General features: G+C 33.2%; 2 protein-coding genes and 1 pseudogene across 4 annotated transcripts; all 3 read left to right on the top strand.

Moving 5' to 3' along the window:
• Positions 1-197: 197 nt before the first annotated feature.
• On the top strand, positions 198-4,371 carry LOC111316437 (BTB/POZ domain-containing protein At3g49900-like). Its single transcript, XM_022918387.2, has 4 exons — positions 198-414; positions 505-574; positions 1,497-2,012; positions 3,398-4,371. The coding sequence occupies exons 1-4, from the start codon at positions 200-202 to the stop codon at positions 4,091-4,093; spliced, it is 1,497 nt and encodes a 498-aa protein (XP_022774122.2). The 5' UTR covers positions 198-199; the 3' UTR covers positions 4,094-4,371.
• A 1,639-nt stretch (positions 4,372-6,010) lies between these two features.
• Positions 6,011-10,413, top strand: LOC111316182 (adenylyl-sulfate kinase 3-like; annotated as a pseudogene). Its single transcript, XR_016333368.1, has 7 exons — positions 6,011-6,610; positions 7,827-7,966; positions 8,325-8,462; positions 8,565-8,683; positions 8,809-8,893; positions 8,978-9,024; positions 9,422-10,413. The product of XR_016333368.1 is annotated as an adenylyl-sulfate kinase 3-like (transcript).
• Positions 10,414-13,364: 2,951 nt separating this feature from the next.
• LOC111317055 (peptidyl-prolyl cis-trans isomerase CYP65-like) lies at positions 13,365-19,991 on the top strand. 2 transcript variants are annotated; one of them, XR_002693465.2, is made up of 13 exons: positions 13,365-13,625; positions 13,737-13,799; positions 13,892-13,995; positions 15,277-15,368; positions 15,459-15,548; positions 15,669-15,744; positions 15,844-16,217; positions 17,210-17,466; positions 17,566-17,854; positions 18,331-18,444; positions 18,544-18,920; positions 19,534-19,576; positions 19,683-19,991. XR_002693465.2 is itself a non-coding variant. In XM_022919377.2 (11 exons), exons 1-11 carry the CDS (start codon positions 13,498-13,500, stop codon positions 18,742-18,744), a joined length of 1,788 nt encoding a protein of 595 aa, XP_022775112.2. In that variant the 5' UTR covers positions 13,365-13,497; the 3' UTR covers positions 18,745-19,176. The 2 variants fall into 2 exon arrangements, 1 of the variants encoding a protein (XP_022775112.2); XM_022919377.2 differs by lacking the exons at positions 19,534-19,576; positions 19,683-19,991 and having other exon boundaries at positions 18,544-19,176.
• Positions 19,992-20,345: the final 354 nt, after the last annotated feature.

The raw sequence follows: 20,345 nt of genomic DNA, 5'->3' as shown, positions 1-20,345 counted from the left end.
ATTTTTGTTAAAATTTTAAATTATATTATTTTTATATTTTATATTTGTATCATTTTTGTATTCTAATATTGCGGTTTTATTTCAAATGGTTATTTAAAAGCTAGCATTTATGAGCTATCACATGCGACCATTAATATCCCTACCGGCAAAGGAATTTCTCACCCCCTATCCTCCTCAGTAACCCTAGTCACTAGTGCCAATGACAACTACAATACAACATTGGATAAAAAGCCACGGACCAAAGGAACCTCTTCCAATCTCTAAAGAAGAAACAATGAAGCCTTGGGGAAGTTTAGGAGTCGTAGAAACTATCTATGAAGAAGAAGATTATGAGAACTCTTCCACCTTTCCTTCTCTTTCTCCTTCAGTTCTCTCTTCTCCGCCGACATCACTCCATTCCAGAGTGGAGGCTTGGTATTTATTATTTTTTTCTATTTTTTTATATTTTAATACTTGCTTTCTTAATTTTGATCTTATTTTTTTTTGGGTATTGTCTATTATAAGGTCATCGGCAATGGGGCATAAAACTGACGTGCTGATACATGTCCAGGGAACCGCTTTTCACCTTCACAAGGTATGTTATTGCTTGATCTGCTGGGTGATCAACCTGACTTTGATCCAAAACCTGTTTCTTTGTTTCCTTGGGGTGAAGTGGGTTATTAGAAATTTATCACTTTGTTTCAAGAATATTTCACAATGTGTGCAAGAATAACTTATTTCCTATTATAGAGATATGATATTTTTCAAGTTTTTTTACTTTGATTTGCATTTTGCAACGTTAAAAATGGTAAAAAAAAAAAAAAAAAAGGATTTCTGGATACCAAAAGTCAAACTCAAACTCTCAAAGCCGAAAAACTGAAAAGCCTTTTCAGAATATAACGCACGTTTATTATATAGGATATTTGGGGACAATGTCTCAATGATTTTTTAACTGATATTTCTGCAAAAAAGTTTATATGAATTTTTAATGGTTTCATTTGCTTGCAAATTCACCAGATTCTTGAAATTCAAGCTGGGAATATCAGTTCTCATCAAAATTTAAAAAAAATTGGCAACCCCAACTACGGGTTTTAATTATTGGCCAAAAAAGCTACTGGTTTTAAATTATAAAAACATTTATGTTGAACTCGAAATTTATTTCAATTAAATTTTCTGATCATCTTAAAATAACATTTAATAATATGAGTTCAGATCCCGTAATCTGTACTATTATACCAAGCTACCTTTAACTTTGTAAAAGAAAAAGAAAGTAAAATTTCACATTTCAGCTTTCAATTTCCAACTTAATATAAGGTTTCCAAAATAAAATTTTCCGATGAAAATATTAGTAAAATGTTCTTGAGGAGTTGTGTCTGAATTAAGTGAAATCATAGTCCATTTTTCCTATTAATTCCATTTGATGCAAAATTAAAGGAGAAAGTAGTATTAATATCTAAACGCTGCTTTTAGCAATTAATGAATAATTATGGGTTCCCTAATTTTTTTTTTCTTGATAGGATCCTCTGTCCTCCAGGAGCATCTATTTAAGGCGGCAACTAATGGAACAATCGGAATTAACGTTATCCCCACCGTTAAACATAACTGCCGAAACGTTCGCTCTCGTTGCCGACTTCTGTTACGGGACCCACCTCCTTGTAACGCCGTTCAACGTTGCGTCCCTCCTGTTAGCAGCGGAACTCCTCGGAATGACGGAGACTCAAGGTAACGAGGACCAGAACTTGAAGCAGATGACTGATGGTTACTTCCGTCGATTCGTCGCCGTCAACAGAGAGTACGCGGCGATTGTTTTCAGGTCTTGCCTGGTGTTGCTCCCAGAGGCGGAAACAACAGCGTTTCTCGTTAGTAGATGCATGGAGACTATGAATTTGACGGACGATGGTGACGGCGTGGTCGATTTTTTTGACGACGTTATTTCTTTGCGCGCCCCGGATTTTAAAATCGTGACGGAGTCTATCCAACAACGATTTGAGTGCCATGATCTGCTTTACAGGATCGTGGATTTCTATCTCGAGGTAAGGGCATTATAATAATTTTATTCATCTAATGTTAGCACATGCCAAAATGAAAATTTTCAAATTTTTTGTTTTTAAGTAAAATTAAATTTATGATTAAACTAATCAATTAAATAAGCAGTCGAATGATTTATTAATATAATATTAATTTTAAACTAAAATTTATCGAATTTACCATCATGTACAAACTTTTTTAATAGGTGCATTTAGAAATTTAGGTGAAGTAGTCTAGGGATGAATTAAATTTGTACCGAATTAAATTTGTACCTTGAATTTATTTAAGATTGTGTAGGCACAATGTTTGGTGTCTATTTATTAATGGATGAGATTGATTAATTTGAAAATCTTTAATTCCCTCCAATTCTCAACTTTTCTTAGCTATGAATATATATATATATATATTTTGTATACTTTGGATGTGGAATAACTAGGGTTGTACCATTGCTGAAATTTCAGTGGATGAATGAACTGTTGAGACCAAGGCTCACATTCATTAATGTGCATTAATCTTTTAAAGATCTTTTGTTTTGTACTCTAGACATAAGTTAATTTTAATTATAATTTTTTTAAAAAAACTGCATTGTGTATTAGGTTTATTATCTTAATTTAATTATATATTTATTGATGATAATAAAGTTTAAAAATTTTGCAAGTCGGCTTTTATAAAATAATTTTTGCAAAATATTGATATTTTTCAAAAAAAAATAGTAAAGGTTTTTTTATTATTGAGATGATAAAACAAAAAATATTTTAAGTTATTTTGTTCTTTTTTTAAAAATATTACTTTTTTCAAATAATAATATTGATATAATTATTAAAATATTATTTTAGATATTAGAAATTATATTACTATAATAATATTTTAAGTCAAATCAATGTCTAAAAAATCATGTCCAAAGCCCAACTCGAGTCAACTCATGAGTTTGGCCAAAAATCTTGTTCATAATCAGTTTTTTTTAATTATTATTTATTTCATTTATCAATAAATTATTTTTTGTTTTTCGAATAATTTTTTATCAACCAAGCATCCAAAAATACAAAACTTTTTGAAAGATTTTTTATGAAACAAACGGAACATTGATGTAAAAGGTAAATGATTCTCATAACATTCTTAAATCATAATTAGAAATATAATTGTTTTATGAACTTATGACATCCCCAACTGTTAAAATTTAAAATTTTATCTTATATAGGAGTAAGATTAATAATAAAATAAAATTATTTTTTATTATATAATTCATTATCACGTGTATTAAAAAAATGAACTTAGGACACCTAATGTTGATTAGAAGGAAAATTACTCTATATTTGATTGGAAGATATATATAGTAGGAATGAGAATTCATCTTCAAGTGATTATCATGAGAAAGTTGTTGTCTGGACAGAAGCACAATGGGAAGATAACGGAGGAACAGAAGACTCAGATATGTAACTCCATTGACTGCAACAAGCTCTCACCTCAGCTCCTCCTACATGCAGTGCAAAACCCTCGAATGCCTCTGCGATTCGTTGTCCGAGCCATGTTGGTGGGGCAACTCAATCCCCACCGCTCCATTTTCTCAGCTGCTAATCACCATTATTCTCGTAGGCATCGCCTTAGAGACGCCGATGACAACAACAACAACAACATCACCCTTGGTGCAATCTTGCAACGCGAAGCGACAATGTGTGAAACTGCTCAACTCAAGGCAGCAATGGATGCCACGAGCTCCCGCATCCAAACCCTGGAAAAACAGCTGCTTTGCTTGAAGAAGATCTTGCAAAAATCAGATGATCATCAGAATGGAGGAGTTGGCGGGTCGTCTAGGGATGTGTTGGAATCAGGCAGGTCAGCTAGTTTCCATTATGGTTCAGGGAATAAGATTGAAAGAGCAGATAGAGAAGCTACTGCTTCAGCGAGCTTTCGATTCAGCGGTCCAGAAGAGCGAGCATTTGGGTCTTCATCATCGGAGAATTCATGCATTGACAGTCCTAGAATCAAGAAAAACATAGGGCAGAGGTTGATCAAAGGGTTAAAGAGCGCATTGGGGGTATCAAAGTCTGCAACCAAGAATGGCTCTGATCACAACAAAACATTTTAGCAGGCCAAACATAGCACTAATCTTTCCACAAATTCATGATAATTGACAGGTAGTAGGGAGGTTTTTGACTTCTAGCTTTGCTCAAAGGTAGATTAATTTCAAATGGTTTTTAGGTTTTACTTACCCCTTTTTTTTAAAAAAATGAGTAATGCTATTTATATAACTCATGATTGCAATTATTTGTGAACATTTTATATGATTGAATTTAATAGAACATTTGTGGAAGTTAATTTCACTATATGGTAAGGCCAGCAGCAATGTTTGCACATAGTTATGAATGTAGATTGTCTATGTATTTAAGAGAATTATAAATGTACTTATTTTTTTTTTATCCCTTCTTATAAGGTAATGATTAAGGAAGGCAAATGGCAAATTGAGTAAAAATTGAATTTTTTTTATAAAAAAAGATGTAGTACAAGGAAAGTTTGAATTTAAAAATTATTAGATATTATTTCTTATAATTATATGAATTAATCGAATTAAATTTCATATTTAAATTGTTGATTTCATTTTTAATTCATTGTATAATCTGTATGATTAAGTTACATAAGTAAAAGAATAAACAATATACACATTAGAAGTTGATTTTTTTCATTCCATAAATCTTTTATTTTCTTCAAAGTTCGAAGATTGATCCTTGAAGTTAAGAGATCTTGAATTCTAAAAACATTCTATTACTTCATTATTGCTATAACTTTTTAATTTCCTTTTCAAGCTTCAAACATAAAATTTCCAATTTAATAGTTCAAACTCCAATTTGTTAAGCCAAAGTAGTACAGTAATTCTTTTCTTTATTGTTGTTGTTTTTTCGTTTCTTTGCACATATGAAAAATCAATTGACTTTTACTTTCTATAACAGTATATGGTGGCAAATCCAAATGATGAATTACAGTGTTTATGAACACTTCTAACAATTTTTTTAAAAAAATTTTGAAAATTCTTTTGCTTTAAACTCTTTTAAAATTTTATCTTGCACACATTTTTGATTGATAAAATTGATAAATTTATTGACGGATTTTCATTTATATTATAAGTGAATAATTTTAAAAAAATTTCCTATGTATTAGATGCCATAAATCTTACTTTTCTTTTTCAAGATTGAATTAAAACTCGAAAATTTTAAAATTTAAATCATTGTAACATTCACTTATAAAAGCCTTACTACTTTAGTACATTTTTTTTACCTAAAAATGACAAATAATGACATTTTTTTTTATTTGAGAGAAAGAAATTCGTATCATACATCAATACCATTGAATCAAAATACTAGAGTGGGAAACATATATACAATTATATATATTGCTTACATCTATTTACTAAAAATATTATATTTTTGTTATATAAATAATGAAGACCGGTCATCTGTCTAACCAGTCAGAAGATTTTTTTGAAGCTCACCAAAGGGGAGCTTACCCTAGAATCTCCCATGGTTAATGGATGCATCGTGATGTCCTTATTTTTGTATGTCTATTTTAAAGATGTTCATAGGAGAGGTTAATTTAATTATTTCGATTAATTTTAAATTAAATTATTTAAAATTAAATTAATTGAATTATAATATTTTATTTTTGTTAATTAAATTTAATATGTAAGTTTTTAAAAATTAATTGATTAAATTAAATTGGATGAATTTGATTAAATTGATTAATTTATTAATTGAGCCTTCCATAGTTAATGGACACGTCATGATGACATGAATTTTGTCTGTTTATTTTGGTTTATTTTATTAATTTTTATATTGAATTATTTAAAATTAAATTAATTAAATCAAATTATTTTATATTCATTAAACGAGTTAAATATGTTAATTTAAAAAATTAACTAACTGATCAATTCGATTAATTTTTTATTAACTAAATAATTAAGTTGATTTTAAGCAAATGTAAAAAAAATCAATTAAGTTTATTTTTAATTTTTCAAAAATAAAATCTTTTCGCTCCATCTTACGCAGGCATCAGCAAAATTATCACGTGGCCTAAATCTTCCATCCATGTAACCCACACAACCCCATGCTCAATAAAGGCGCGTGGTACGCACAACTAAACCAAACTGGATGTGGGATCCCGTCGACAGTCCACTCTCCATCGTCCACCTCTCCTTCACTCTCTCTTTCAAAAAACAAATAGAAATAAAAATCCCAACTATTCTGTCCTTCCACGTCAGCTTCCCATCCGTGAAATCAAATCATTTTGTAATTTTATTTACTGCTTCACCGTTAACTTCGCCTCGCGCTCTCCTCTTTCAATCATTGGTTTTTTCAGTTAAAATGGTTGCCCTCAAGGCGGTACGGCCAACGATTTATTGTTCTTCTTCCAGTTTCGAAAGTGGTCCGTCGGTACCGCTTCCGAAGGTTGGCTTCGTGAAGTTGAAGTTACCGTCGCCGTTGCCTTCTTTGGGGTTGAATGGCGGCAACAATGCGAGGTTGAGATTGGTTCAGGCGACGGAGGAATCGACCGTGTCTAGTACGAATGATCGTGATGCTGTTATATCTGGTACCTTTTTTTTTAATGTTCATAGGTGATCAAGTGTTTAATTTTCTTTTTTCTGGTACAGCTAAAGTGTGGAGGAGCTATTGAAAATAAAAAGGTAATCTTTGGTTTTTTTCATTATTATTTTTTTTTTAATGAAGAACTGGGTTTTAAGGCCACCTTATTGTTTGGGAAGAGGGGAGCGTTAAAAAAAGACGGCATCTTTGGATACAGCCTAATGTGGTATCTTCAGCTGGCTTGGATATGGTTTTAACTTTTAACTTTTTTTTTTGCCAATTTTAGTTGGAGTATTTTTTTCATATGTATATAAAGGTCGGGTGAAAGGTCTAATTAGTTTGACTTTTGAAGTTGTTTTCAGCTTAGAGTGTGCTCTAGTAGGTTCTAGTTCTACTCTTTAGACTGTGGCTACAATGCTTTTTTTAAAAGGTCATTTTCCATGAACATACTTCCATTTCTCTCCTTTTTGGTAAATGAAATTCGGTGTGGAGTAGATAGGTTACTTCAGCCCCATGTTATGGACATAGATGTGTAGTTTCCCTACTCACCTTCATGAAGGACTTACCTTCATAGATGTGTAGGCTGGTCCATTTTAATTTTTATTTCCAAGATTTTAGTTTGCTTAATGGATAGGTCGGGGATGAAGAAGTTGAGCTTGGGGACCATTTTGGACATGGGGTGTGCCTTGGAGTCATCAAATTTCCATCTGTATATATCTTCAATGAAAGCTGGCATGGTTGGCATTAAAAGCATAACTTGTTTTTTCCTGGTAGAATTCCCAGACAAATTTTGTATAATGGTTGCCATCCAAACTCACATATTCCATATTGAGATGGAAGTTTAGAGAACAACCACAATACTAAATCTGAAACTATAAATATTTGTCAAAAAAAAAAAAGGAAAGTAATTGGTAAAATAAACTCTTTGTTTATAGTGGCTTCTTGTTTTTGGGACGATAGTAATATTACCGATAATAAATCAACTGGATACATCTGAATCCCTAAAGGTAAACATCAACCTTTCAGATTGGACTATCTATTATTATAGTTTCTTTAGATGCTGATTTATATGGGTAAATAACTTTCTTATTTTGGGAGACTCAGTTCTATAATGTTAGTATGAAAACTTTGGCCATTCCGAGGAATTAATTAGTAGTAATGATGACTGTGCAAGGTCATGATTTCTTTAGTATATGGTTTATTTCCAGTTGCGTCTACTTAGGATTCTAATTTCAAATGTCTAACTAGTGAAAATGTCCGCCAGATGGCTACTAATGGAAAGGCAACGAATGTTGTATGGCACAAAAGTTCAGTTGGTAAACCTCATCGGCAAGAGTTGCTTCAGCAAAAGGGTTGTGTCATATGGATTACGGGTCTCAGTGGCTCAGGTTTGTTAAAGCAATTTATGTGGATACTGAAATTATGCTAATCTTTTTATTGTCATTAACTTAATTCTTGTTTTCTGCTTTCCATAAGTAAATAAGATGGCTTCTTGAGCTTATGATGTGCTTTAGTAGTCTTCTTTGTTTGCTAAAGCAACCCAAAAAGGTTGCCAAAAACTGAACCATTAGTCTTTTAGTTGTGGAGGAACTTGTAAATTCAGAATTAAGAACTTAGGGCAACACAGCTGATATTTCAGATTTTACTAAGTGCCTTAGGGGAACTGAAGAGTGTATTAAAACATCATTTCATTATCCCATTGTTTCGCCCCCTATCCCTTTCTCTCACTGTGGTCTATGAATTTAGGAAAGAGCACTTTGGCATGCGCTCTTTGCCAAGCCTTTTATTCAAGGGGAAAGTTAACATACATAATGTTTGGCATGGTTTAAACCGTGACCTTAGTTTTAAAGCAGAAGATCATGCAGAAAAACATACGGAGGATTGGTATATGCTGTTTGATTCCTTATCATACTTCTTTTCTGCTTTATCCTTTCATTCCATTCTTCTGATGTTTTCAAGTTTCAACTTGTCATGATTCACGCACAGGAGAGGTAGCAAAGCTCTTTGCTGATGCTGGCATCATATGCGTTGCCAGTGTGATATCTCCCTTTAGAAGAGACAGGGATGCATGCCGTGCACTGTTGCCAGAAGGAGATTTCATTGAGGTATGTGCTGCCTTTAAGAATCCTTAAATCCCGAGGGCTTTGATCTTATTTGTGAGAAAGGGCTTTTTGCATCAGAAGGTTCTTTATTGCCCTAGAAAAATTTCACTAGGCAATGCTTTGGACAGGTGTTCATGAATGTGCCACTCCGAATATGTGAGGCGAGGGACCCAAAGGGCCTGTACGAGCTTGTAAGAGCTGGAAAAATTAAAGGCGTCTATCCTCCTGTATTTTGTATTTGAAGATTGGTATAAGCTCGCATTTCAAGAGTAGCTTATTGTGATGTTTTCTTTGTAGGTTTTACCAGTATTGATGACCCGTATGAACAACCTCTGAATCGTGAGGTATGTATATCGTTGGAGCAATATTCTTGTTTGGCATAGGCTCTTACTTGTTCAAAGTAACTCCTAAATATTGTCTATGCTTCAAACATGAAAATCCAGCTAACATAAATCTTGAAATCGTTTCAGGCTTGTTCAGGCTTAGTTGCTAGTGTGCTTGTGAATGGCTAATGGCCATATGAATATGATAGATATTCTGTCATGATTCATGATTCAAGTATCTGTTATTGGCTGGCATATTTCTGGTCATCTCAATCTGAACATGTCTAAGCCGAAATTTTAGACAAATTTGCGTGACTGGTATTCATACATATTCAAAATGGCAATGCTTTCCACTTTGTTTTTTTTAAATCTCATATTCCAGCATTCTAATTGAAGCTCAACCTTTTCTATTTTGCAGTTAGAATTGCCACAGAAGGGAAATAACTGTGCTTCCCCATATGAAATGGCCGAAACTGTGATATCTTACCTGGAGGAGGAGGGTTGCCTGCAGGCCTAAGAAGACAGAAACCCAGCAATTCCTGGTTCCCGCAATCACCTGTAATATAGTGTTAATCAATGAAAATCGATTCTTTCCTAAATTAAGGAAATTTATCTTTCCTGCTTTGGGGAAACTTGTTTTTTCCTATATCCATATTCTGTTTCTGGCCAAGGAAACTTCTTGTTTCCTGTTTCTGTAGCCTGTTTCCGGCAGCCATACTTTATATCCTTCATTAGATAATTAATAGCTCGATTAATTAGTCTCATTATCCCTTATCAGGCCTTCTTAAAGCCATGTTATTGGTGTTTGAATTTGTATTGGGAGCCAGAAACAATACGAGTTTGTATCATATATCATTGTAATGATTACTTAGGAGTAAAAGGCTATCTCAGGTTTTAACCGAAAGATACCCTTAAATTTGTAGATTTCTTCCTCGCTCTTTAGCCTAAGTACACAGGTTTTATATGCATCAACCAAGATTTTGCCCTGATTGAAGTATTCCCTAATCAAGCAAATGTAATATCTGCTAGCCTAGAGATTTAGGGATGTGCCGATTTGCAACTAGATCAGCCTTGGAGGTCCCAAAATTCGTAATGGCCCTCAGCTTTTTATCGAAGGCCAAGGTACAAGTTTCTGATTGTTCTTCACTAATGAGTTCTGGAAGGAAATGGAGAAAAAATGTTTGTAGGAAATGGGAATATATGTAGGTTAATCCACTTTGTAGAACGAATCTTCATATCAGAATCCAAGAGGGACCCTTTATCCAAATTATAATGAAGGAAACGATGGTGTGACAGTAATAATCTACCAGCATTTGTTCTTATATCAAGATATGAAGGAATGGCCATATTTAAAGAGAACATAGATAAAATATCTTGTGAGGATATAAATCTGAAAACGAAGTTGGAGCTGATTTCTACACTCTCGTTTCCCAAGCCATTTTCTTTTAATTTTTTTTTTAAATTGAGGATATAATAATGATAAAATTGCTTCTTTGTGAGTGGAAGGTCACGGGTCCGAATCTTGAAAACAGGTTTTTTGTAAAAAATGCAAAAGAAAGTTGTTTACTATGAACCTTTATCTCAACCCTCGCAAAACGAGAAGTTTTGTACACCGAGATTTACGCTTTTTATATAATAACATAAGGTTCAATCATGTTGACTGGCTCACCTATAATGTGAGATTCAAAGCCCTTAAAGAGAATAAAGTATGAAACCCAGCTCTGAAATATCTTCTTTCTTGCCTATCCCCAAGAAAACTTAGCTGAAACCAGCGTCTTGTTATTTAAAGAAACTGCTTAATTTTTTTGACACAAACAATAGACTTGATGGATTGCTTTTAACCTAAATATATAGTAGGTTTCTAAATTTGAAACCAAATAAAAAAAAAAACTAGAAAAATGGTTTTTTTTTTTTACAAAGGAGGTGGCGATTTATGAATAAAAAAAGTATTGCAGGTATTAATATTTGAGCTTCATATACGTCGGATGTCACATGACCATATAAATCAACTAAACCGAGCAAAGCTTTTGGTTCATAAAAATGTTCATTTACTTTTCCTACCAGTCTAACCATATGGGGATATGGTTTGCAAAAGAAAACTGAAGGGATTTACAAAATTATCCCCTTTTGATCTTAATTTGCAGAGAGAACTGATATATGCTAATTTCATTTATTGGAAAATTCTCATTCAAAACACAGCAAAAGTGGACATCTAACATGCGCACTGCAGCTTGGAAATACATACATGAATCGATAAATTTTGCTTTAACTTACCAAATTATTTGCCAAAGTGACAAAATGCTAATAATGGAAGAAAGGCCATATAATGGATAATACCACATATGTTCTTGTTGGTCAGTAACAAAAGCTAAAAGTGCAACAAGAAACAGAACTATAAGAACAATATAAGCTTTAATATTCAAGAATGAAAGAAGAAAGAAGGAAACGAAAATCAAAAGAAGGCAAGACCAATAGCTGGTCTTGCATGCCTATGAATGGACAAGAAGCAGACCACAAGGGCCATGGTCATGGAAATAGCAGCTGAACTAACGGCATCAAAAGTTGCAGAGAACCGCCTCTCCTGCAGACTCCAAAGAGTCCTGAAAAGCAATCCTACTCCATCAACGATCATTGCCACCACCAGGGCCATCTTCAAAGGTGAAAGCAAGAATATAAAAGAATGACTAGAGAGCCCTCAGATACTACAAAAAACAACCTGACCTAACCTATATTGATCAGAAACTATCTCTTTCAGCTAAAAAAAGGGGTTAAAATGAGACTTGGAGAGCGTTCATTGCAGCTGAAGAAAAGAGGGTGGGTAAAGGGATTTAAGAGATTGAGACTGCCGTCTTTTTCTTGGCTTTCTTTCATCATTATAGTTTTAAGATCTATGACGCCTTGTAGGTAAAGGGGAAAAGGACGCTGCTTCCGCGTTGCTTCCCATTTTCACCTGCGCCACGATTTTATTATTTGTGATGTCAACTGACAACAGGACCTGGATTTTGGAAGCAAATGGCTGATGGATTCAATAAATCATACAACCAAATTTGTTTTGTGTTAATAAAATAAGCATACAATGTTAGTATTAAACTTCTTTTATCTTTATTTATTCTTCAGGTTTCCTACTTCTTTTGTCTATCTAATAACAAAAAATTATAATTTATTTTAGAAATTCATGTATTTTTATTGTGTTCGTTTGGTGTTAAAAATTTATACGAAAACTAATATTTTACAATTTGAATCAAAACATTAAATTCGAAATATATATATATTTTTTGAATCTAGATGTCAAGGTTTGACAAGCCTAACCTAGCAATTAGAAAGATATTATTTAAACCTTATTTAATTAAGCGGTGAGATTGATTGTAATAAAATTAAAAAAAATAATAAAATTTACTGTAAATTTATCCATTCTCGTATTTATACTTAACGGATATCTTAAATTTATTTTCATCTCCATTCTCTCGGGTATTTAATGGGTATGGATAATCTTTATATTCTTAATTTAAAAAAAAATAAAAAATATAATTTTAACTTTTTTATTTTTATCTTATATATTTAAAATTTTTTAAATATATATTAATATATATTTTTTAATAAAAATATATTAATTTTAGTTAATCTGAAACAATCATTTATATTATTTAATAAAAAATTTATTTATTAAATATATATAAATATATATAATACGAGTATGAGACATGTACTATATTACTTATTTTTATTTTTACACCTAATAAAAATTTAAAATCACTCATTTTCATTTGATACTAATAATATAATATCCATTTTCATTTTTATCTTAATTCGAATAAAAAATTAAAATTTTTATTAAATACGGATAAGATTAACATTCTCAATCTTTCTTTCTCATTAATGCATGCAGCATGAATCATGCCATCCTATCAACGAGAACATTCTTCAAAAAATTTTTTTTTAATTTAATTTAAAATATTAAATTAAAGAGATATTTTAAAAAATTATAAAATTATTAATAAATGATATGATAATTTATAGTGCTTTGATAATATATAATATTTATACATTGATAGTATATTAAATATAAATTTTTTACATTTTATGATAATAATGAAAAATTGATTATTAATTAACTTAGTTTAATATAAATTACTTGTTTGAATAAAAAAATTTAAATTATAAAATCTTAATATTTTTGAATATATTTAACTAAAAAATGGAAATTCGACGTAAAGAAAATGAAGTAAAGCCCAATTATTTCAACGGGCTTCAAATTGGGCCATATTTGCTGATTCAAAATGTGGGTTTATTCGAACCGGCAAACCCAGAACTCACCGTCCCAAACGGTCAAAAGTCAAACCTCCCTCCATAAACCAATCCCTAATCAGATTCGATCCCCACAAACGAACAAACCCTGGCGATCCCGCTGTACTGAGTTTCAATAAAAATCCAAAACAACAAACCTATTAAAATCAGAAGCCCTAAAATTGAATCGTCCCAGAAAAGCTCGCGAAGATGGGGAAGAAACAGCACAGCAAAGATCGAATGTTCATAACGAAGACGGAGTGGGCCACCGAGTGGGGCGGCGCTAAATCCAAAGAAAATCGCACCTCTTTCAAACGCCTCCCCTTCTATTGCTGCGCGTACGCCTCACTCTCCATCCTCACATTTGTTTATATCTTTATTTAATTCATGCTTATTTACTTGCAACATTTTATTTATTTATTTATTTATTTTTGAGGTTCCTTATTCAGTCTTACGTTTACGCCGTTTGAGTTGCCAGTATATACGAAGGATGGCAGCGTCTTCGATATAATGTTGGTATTTTTGTATTTTCATTTGTTACTAATTTTAATCTTTAATTTTTTGATGCAATTTAGGGTTTGATTTTCATTGTTTTCTGGCGCAGGAATATAATTCCTTATATTGGGAAGTACGGGAAGAATCCTGTTACTGGGGCTCCATTGAAGCAAGAAGATCTTATCCCTCTTACTTTCCACAAGAATTCTGAAGGTTAGAGATACTTTATTTACTTACTCATATTTTTAATATGATGAACCAAATGTAATGCTTGAACATCCATATGATATATTGCCGCCGTCATGTTTCAGCAAAGCATTTTGTAGATTTAGAAGTAAACTTTGTAGAGTTTATATTAAAAAAGAGTACTTGTTTGAAATGTTTTTTCCTTGTGGTACAAAATATAGTGTAGTAAAGATGTTCATTGTTTGAATTGTTTATTTGAGCTATATAGATCACATTAATAGCTTTCTAGATTCTTTTATAAAGTTTATGATATTTTTGGAGGATTTATTCTTTGCATGTGATACAGCGATGTTATGCAAAACAACATTTTGGTCTTCTATCCTTTACTTGACATTTTATGACTTTTTCAACAAGGTTGAACGTAAGTGTGCACTGCTTCTTTTCGCTATGGCATGCAAATTCTGGATGTTTTACAGTTACCTCAGGTTTAGGTTGCAAAATCAAAAGCATGGGATGGGTTGTTGCATGTTATCTTTAGGTTTATTCTCATTTTCTCTAATAACAAGTCTATGAAGAACGCAGGTCTTGCCATCTTTTGGAGTTATTTCCTGTTCTTTTATTAGTTTAATTAGTTGATGTCCTGCAGGACTAGAGTATACTTTGTTTAAATTTTGAGCTGAAAATCAAGAAGTTGAAAACTAGAGTCTGGTAGTGAATGACGTTTTTTTCTTAAATGTCACACTATCATTTTTATAGGTCATGTCAAGACATCCTTTTCCCATTACCATGAAGTTTGTAAATTGCTCTGAAACTAGTTATTTTCAGCTATAAATCATTTGAAAATGAAGGAAAATAGGTGGGGAAAATGCACATAATAATAAATCTTATGTTTGTTATGGTTATGAAATCATATGTTGTAAATTCAAGTTTAACTAGTTGAGAAATGGAATAAATGTTTGAGATGCTCTTTGGTGGCAGTCTGCATAAAGCCTATGAATTCTCATGGGTAGTAGATTTAAACCTTTTTATAATAGTCATGGGTAGTAGATTTAAACCTTGTTATAATAGTCCTGGCCTTCTTATTAATGTTTTCATATTGATCATATTATTGCAATTTCGTAAAAATGCTGTATAAACAATGTTTTTAGGATCGCTTGTTTTCTTTGCAGCCTTGTTGGTATAACGATGGCTTGTCTCTTCGATTTTACATTTTTAGATTTTAGTTTATTTTCAAGATCTTGAGTCTTTGCACTTTTGTTTTACTTTCATGCCTCAAGGATTTTTAAATGGTTCCTTAACTCAATGCAGGAGAGTATCATTGCCCTGTGCTGAACAAAGTTTTTACCGAGTACACACACATAGTTGCTGTGAAGACTACGGGAAATGTGTTCTGCTTTGAGGTTTAGTTTCTTGCTTATTGTCAAGGTTTTCCTCGTATATTAGCATGTGTTAAAGTACAATAATATTGTTCCATTTTGTTTCTATTGTAGGCAATTAAAGAATTAAATATCAAGACCAAAAACTGGAAAGAGCTTCTTACAGATGAACCTTTCACTAAGGAGGACATCATTACAATTCAAGTAGGCAGTACATTTAATTTGTCTTCTGTTTATCTTTTGATTAATGCATTTTTTTAATTGTTTTGCTAGTGTTACATCATTTTATAAGATGGTTCTTATATTGCTGGTCATGTTCTGCAGAATCCTAATGCACTTGACAGTAATGTTATCCTGGATTTTGATCATGTCAAAAATAATTTGAAGGTTGATGATGAAGGTATTGTTTACCACTGTTTTGGCTGTGCTTGCCGGTAGGATTAGCTATGTCCACCCCTCCTTTTCCATGGTTTTGATTTCTTCTATAATCTCTTTGCAGAACTAAAGAAAATGAGTTCAGATCCAACTTATAACATAAATGTTGCTGGGGATGTCAAGCAGATGTTAGCAGAGCTTGGAACTGAGAAAGCGAGGCAAACTGCTTTGCTTGGAGGTGGTGGCAGCAAGGCTCAAAATGAGAGGGCTGCTGCTCTAGCTACTATTTTAGCTGCAAGGTCTCGCATCAAAGAGGATTCAACGTCAGATGCAAAAGGAGAGAGTAAAACTCAACCTGCATTTAGTATTGTAGATGCTGCATCTGCTTCAGTACATGGAAGAAGTGCTGCTGCAGCAAAAGCTGCATCAAGTGATAAAACTGCTGCTCGGATAGCTATGCACATGGCTGGTGAGAGGGCACCTGTGAATGCTAAGCTGGTAAACTTCTTGTTTTCTTGGGTTTACTTATGGACGTCACCTTTTATCATAGAGCCCTATCCCAAACTAGATGCTGAGTTTGAAGGCTAATGTCTTTTATTCAAAAAAGATATTTTTATCATTCGTTGAGTTTAGGGATGTTAATGGGTAGGGTATGGGGTGGGTAGAGCATTCTCCATCCCTATCCCCAAATTTTTATATTATACCTATCCTCGTACTCATATTCAAAGGGTATTTCAAATCTATCCCTATCTGCATTCTTACGGATATTTAATGGGTATGGGTAATACCCTTACCCATAGGTTTGAAAAAAAAAACCAAAATTTATTTTTTTAGCTTTTTTTATTTTTAACTTGTATATTTAGGTAAATTTTTATAAATATATATTAATATATATTTCAATAAAAATATATTAATTTTAATTAATCTAAAATAATAATTTATATTATTTAATAAAAAATCTATTTACTAAATATATATAAATATATATGTAGGGTACGAGTATTGGGCGGGTGCTATATTACATGTCCCCATCCCCGTATCCAATAAAAATTTAAAATTATATCAATCCCCATCTCCATCCCTCTACCCACAATTTAATACCCACCTCCATCCCTATTCGGGTAAAAAGTCGGGTTCCCCATTGGATATGGGTAAGATTGGCATCCCTATTTGAGTTTCTATCTCATTCTATGTACCGGTAGTCCTTCAGAGACATTTTAGTGTTCGTCTATTAATTGGACATTCTAATGGTAATGACTTATGATAATCATTCTGTCATCATTCAATTGATAATGGTAAGCTTATGTGAGAGTTGGTATATTAATTATCTAGAAATTGGAAAAGGATACTTCCTGATGAAGATGATCATGGATTTAGATTCTTAGTCCTCATTTTAGATCCATGAAGGGGTTTTAGTATATAGAATATGCCTCAACATATCTCTAAACAATTTTAGCCTTGGTTAATGTTAACATTGGATTGTTTATCAGGTGAAGAGCCGTTTTACTACTGGTGCTGCTTCACGGTCCTTTACTTCTACCTCTTATGATCCTGTCACCAAAAATGAATTTGAGTATGTTAAAGTTGAAAAAAATCCCAAAAAGAAAGGTTATGTTCAGCTGCATACAACTCATGGTGATTTGAACATCGAGCTACACTGTGATATAACTCCAAGGACATGTGAGAACTTCATCACTCTTTGTGAACGTGGTTATTACAATGGAGTGGCCTTCCACAGAAATATTCGGTATGGTGACAATTGCTCAGTTCAAATTCTATTTCTGTTTTCAGCACTTGGCTTAATAGTTTGACTCATGCTGGTGAAGTTATGCTTTCTGGTATGTAGGAATTTTATGATTCAAGGAGGTGATCCAACTGGTACTGGGAGAGGAGGTGAATCTATATGGGGAAAGCCTTTTAAAGATGAACTGAACTCTAAATTGGTTCACTCAGGAAGAGGCATTGTTAGTATGGCAAACAGCGGCCCTCATACAAATGGTTCACAGTTTTTTATCCTCTACAAATCTGCAAATCATTTAAACTTCAAACATACAGTTTTTGGGGGAGTTGTTGGTGGCTTGACCACACTATCAGCTATGGAGAAGGTTCCCGTTGATGACAATGACAGACCGCTGGTGAGTTTCAATGTTGAGTATTCTTTCCATAACTAGTGATTTCTCAAGTGTGTATTTTTCCATGTTAGCATGTGCTTACTATCAGCGGCATCGTTGATTGCTTCTGCAATATAAATGCAAGTTCCCTCTTTTTTCAATTTATAAATTGTTACCTATTTTGTTTGATATTCTTACATTTTATTTTTGTTTAGTTGTGCATTGAGAAGAGATGATATGAGGTCAGAACCAGTTTCTATTTACAATAAGGTCTTTGCATATCTGTTTGTGTTGTATTTGCTACTGCATCCCTTTTAATCATGTATGATTTGCAACCGAAATACATTTTGTAAGGAAATATCCTGATCGTGGTGATTGTAATGCCTCTGGACTGCTCAACTTGTAGCATTTTAGCACCTGTTTAATTAGAAGGATTGGCTACTGGGATAATTTCTGTTCCAAGCCTAATTTCTGTGTGTTTTCCTCTGTTGCTTGTACAGGAGGAGATTAAAATAATTAGTGTCACAGTATTTGTAAATCCATACATGGAACCTGATGAAGAGGAAGTAGAAGAGAAGGGAGAAGATGAAAAGACTGCCGAGGATGAAGATAATGTTAGTTTTTGGACCCTCTGATCCTGAGAATTCTGGATTTTTTTTCCAACTTATATTTCTTATTCAGAACTTATCATCTTGGGCTTCTTTGAATTCCAGGATAAGGTTGGGTCGTGGTATAGCAATCCGGGTACAGGAACAGCAGAATCTGGAGCTGTGGGTGGCGGTGGTGTTGGAAAGTACTTAAAGGCTAGGAATACTCAGAGTGAGTCTGCTTCTATTGATACCATAACAGCAATATCTGTAGCAAAGAAAAGGAAAGTCATGGGAGGAGAATTTAAAGATTTTTCTGCCTGGTGAGAGTTCGCTAATGCTTTACCATCCTTTTAAATGATACGAAACATGCTGTGGAGCTTGGAAGCAAGGAATGCTCGAATTTGAATTTGCCACTTATTACTGCTCCAAAAAAACCCAATAGCAAAAATATGGGAGTTAAAAAGATTCAATGGCAGAAATCAAATTCTTTTTTATCCTCGGTAAGAATTTTGCCCAAGCTTTGTAACCATATGTATAGACGGTGGATATGCTGGTAAGATATAAGTGTAAGTCAGCAGAGTAAGATATATTTCCAAGGTGGCGAAAAGAAGAGGAATTGAAAACCAGCATTATTCCTTTCATTTGTATGAGTAAAAGTTGTACGAAATGGAGATCAGATTTTTTTTTTCTTATTAAGACAACATTTTCATTCCTGTTATTCAGTTAATCAATTATAAGAAACAGATTTTGTCCAAATGATCTCTCCCTTTCTTTGAACTATGATTCCCAGGAAATTACATGTTTTTGACACTGTTCTCTGGTTTCTTCCTGTATCCCTCGCTGCTTCCTACGAGTTTCTTTCGAAATGTTGGTTTAGACCCAAGATCTGTTAACCTGTTTTCAATCATATATGTGAAATTTCACATGTATCACTGCTTTAGCTTTTTGTTGGGATGTCCCTTGAGTATAGGCTGCTGTAAACGGCACAGTTTCACTTGCATTCATACAATTGCTTGTGCAATTGGGCCACAAGCAATACAAACTCCATCCATGTCCATTCTCACAAAACAGAAGTGGGTAGCTTTTGACACACGGCATGCTTGCCACATGCAGGTGAATCGCTTTTTGACTGGCTCTGCACAGGTTCAGCTGTCAGGTAAGCGTGACTGTCTTCTAGCATTTTTCCATGTAGATGTTGTATGATCGTATTTGCATATATAGGAGTTTTCCTCGATAATATGATTGAATTTCCCGTACTACAGAATGATGATTTCTGAACTTGTGGAATGGGTTGAAATCTTTGTTGAATTCCACACTGACAAGTCAGGATTGAAGTTCGTTTGTATATTTTACTTGGTAAGGGTCATTCTGTGCTAGCTGCATGCATTATTTGAATCCTTTCACATGGAACACGCACAATTGATAGACAATTATGCTGTTAACTCGAGGTCCCGCCCTAGTTTTCCCTCAAATCTGTAAAGCATATTCCTAGTGTAGCATTGTGACCGTTGAACTATGTAGTGATTAAATGCTGCAATTATTGGCTTTGCAATCAGTTGCACCTTAAGCTTATTTTCAATGTTAAAATTGTGAGTCTATAAGCCTTTGATTAGCCACTTTCTCCACATCAAAGCAATTGCCTGTTGTCTCAGATCGGACCTGCATCAGCTGCAGGGATTATGGTGCTGCTTCTGTACCACAAAACACTATAGAAAAGACAGTGGAAAATATATCATCCTAAAATCTATCAGAGCTCTGATGTTTGTGCATTTAAAAGGAAAAAAAAAAAGTCCATTTGACACTCATTTTGTCTGACACCTTACTATTGTTTTTCTTAAGAACTTACGTTTTCGCCATTTTGCAATCCACCCGTAATCTTTGCTCACTGCTCTGCATCAAGAACAAAGGGAAGACAATATGATTAT

The sequence above is a fragment of the Durio zibethinus genome, chromosome 24, assembly GCF_047325235.1.
Source record: "Durio zibethinus cultivar Kanyao isolate XHJ-2024 chromosome 24, ASM4732523v1, whole genome shotgun sequence".
NCBI lineage: Eukaryota > Viridiplantae > Streptophyta > Magnoliopsida > Malvales > Malvaceae > Durio > Durio zibethinus.
The sequence above is the reverse complement of the archived record's forward strand: the minus strand, read 5'-3'. Positions and strand labels throughout refer to the sequence as shown.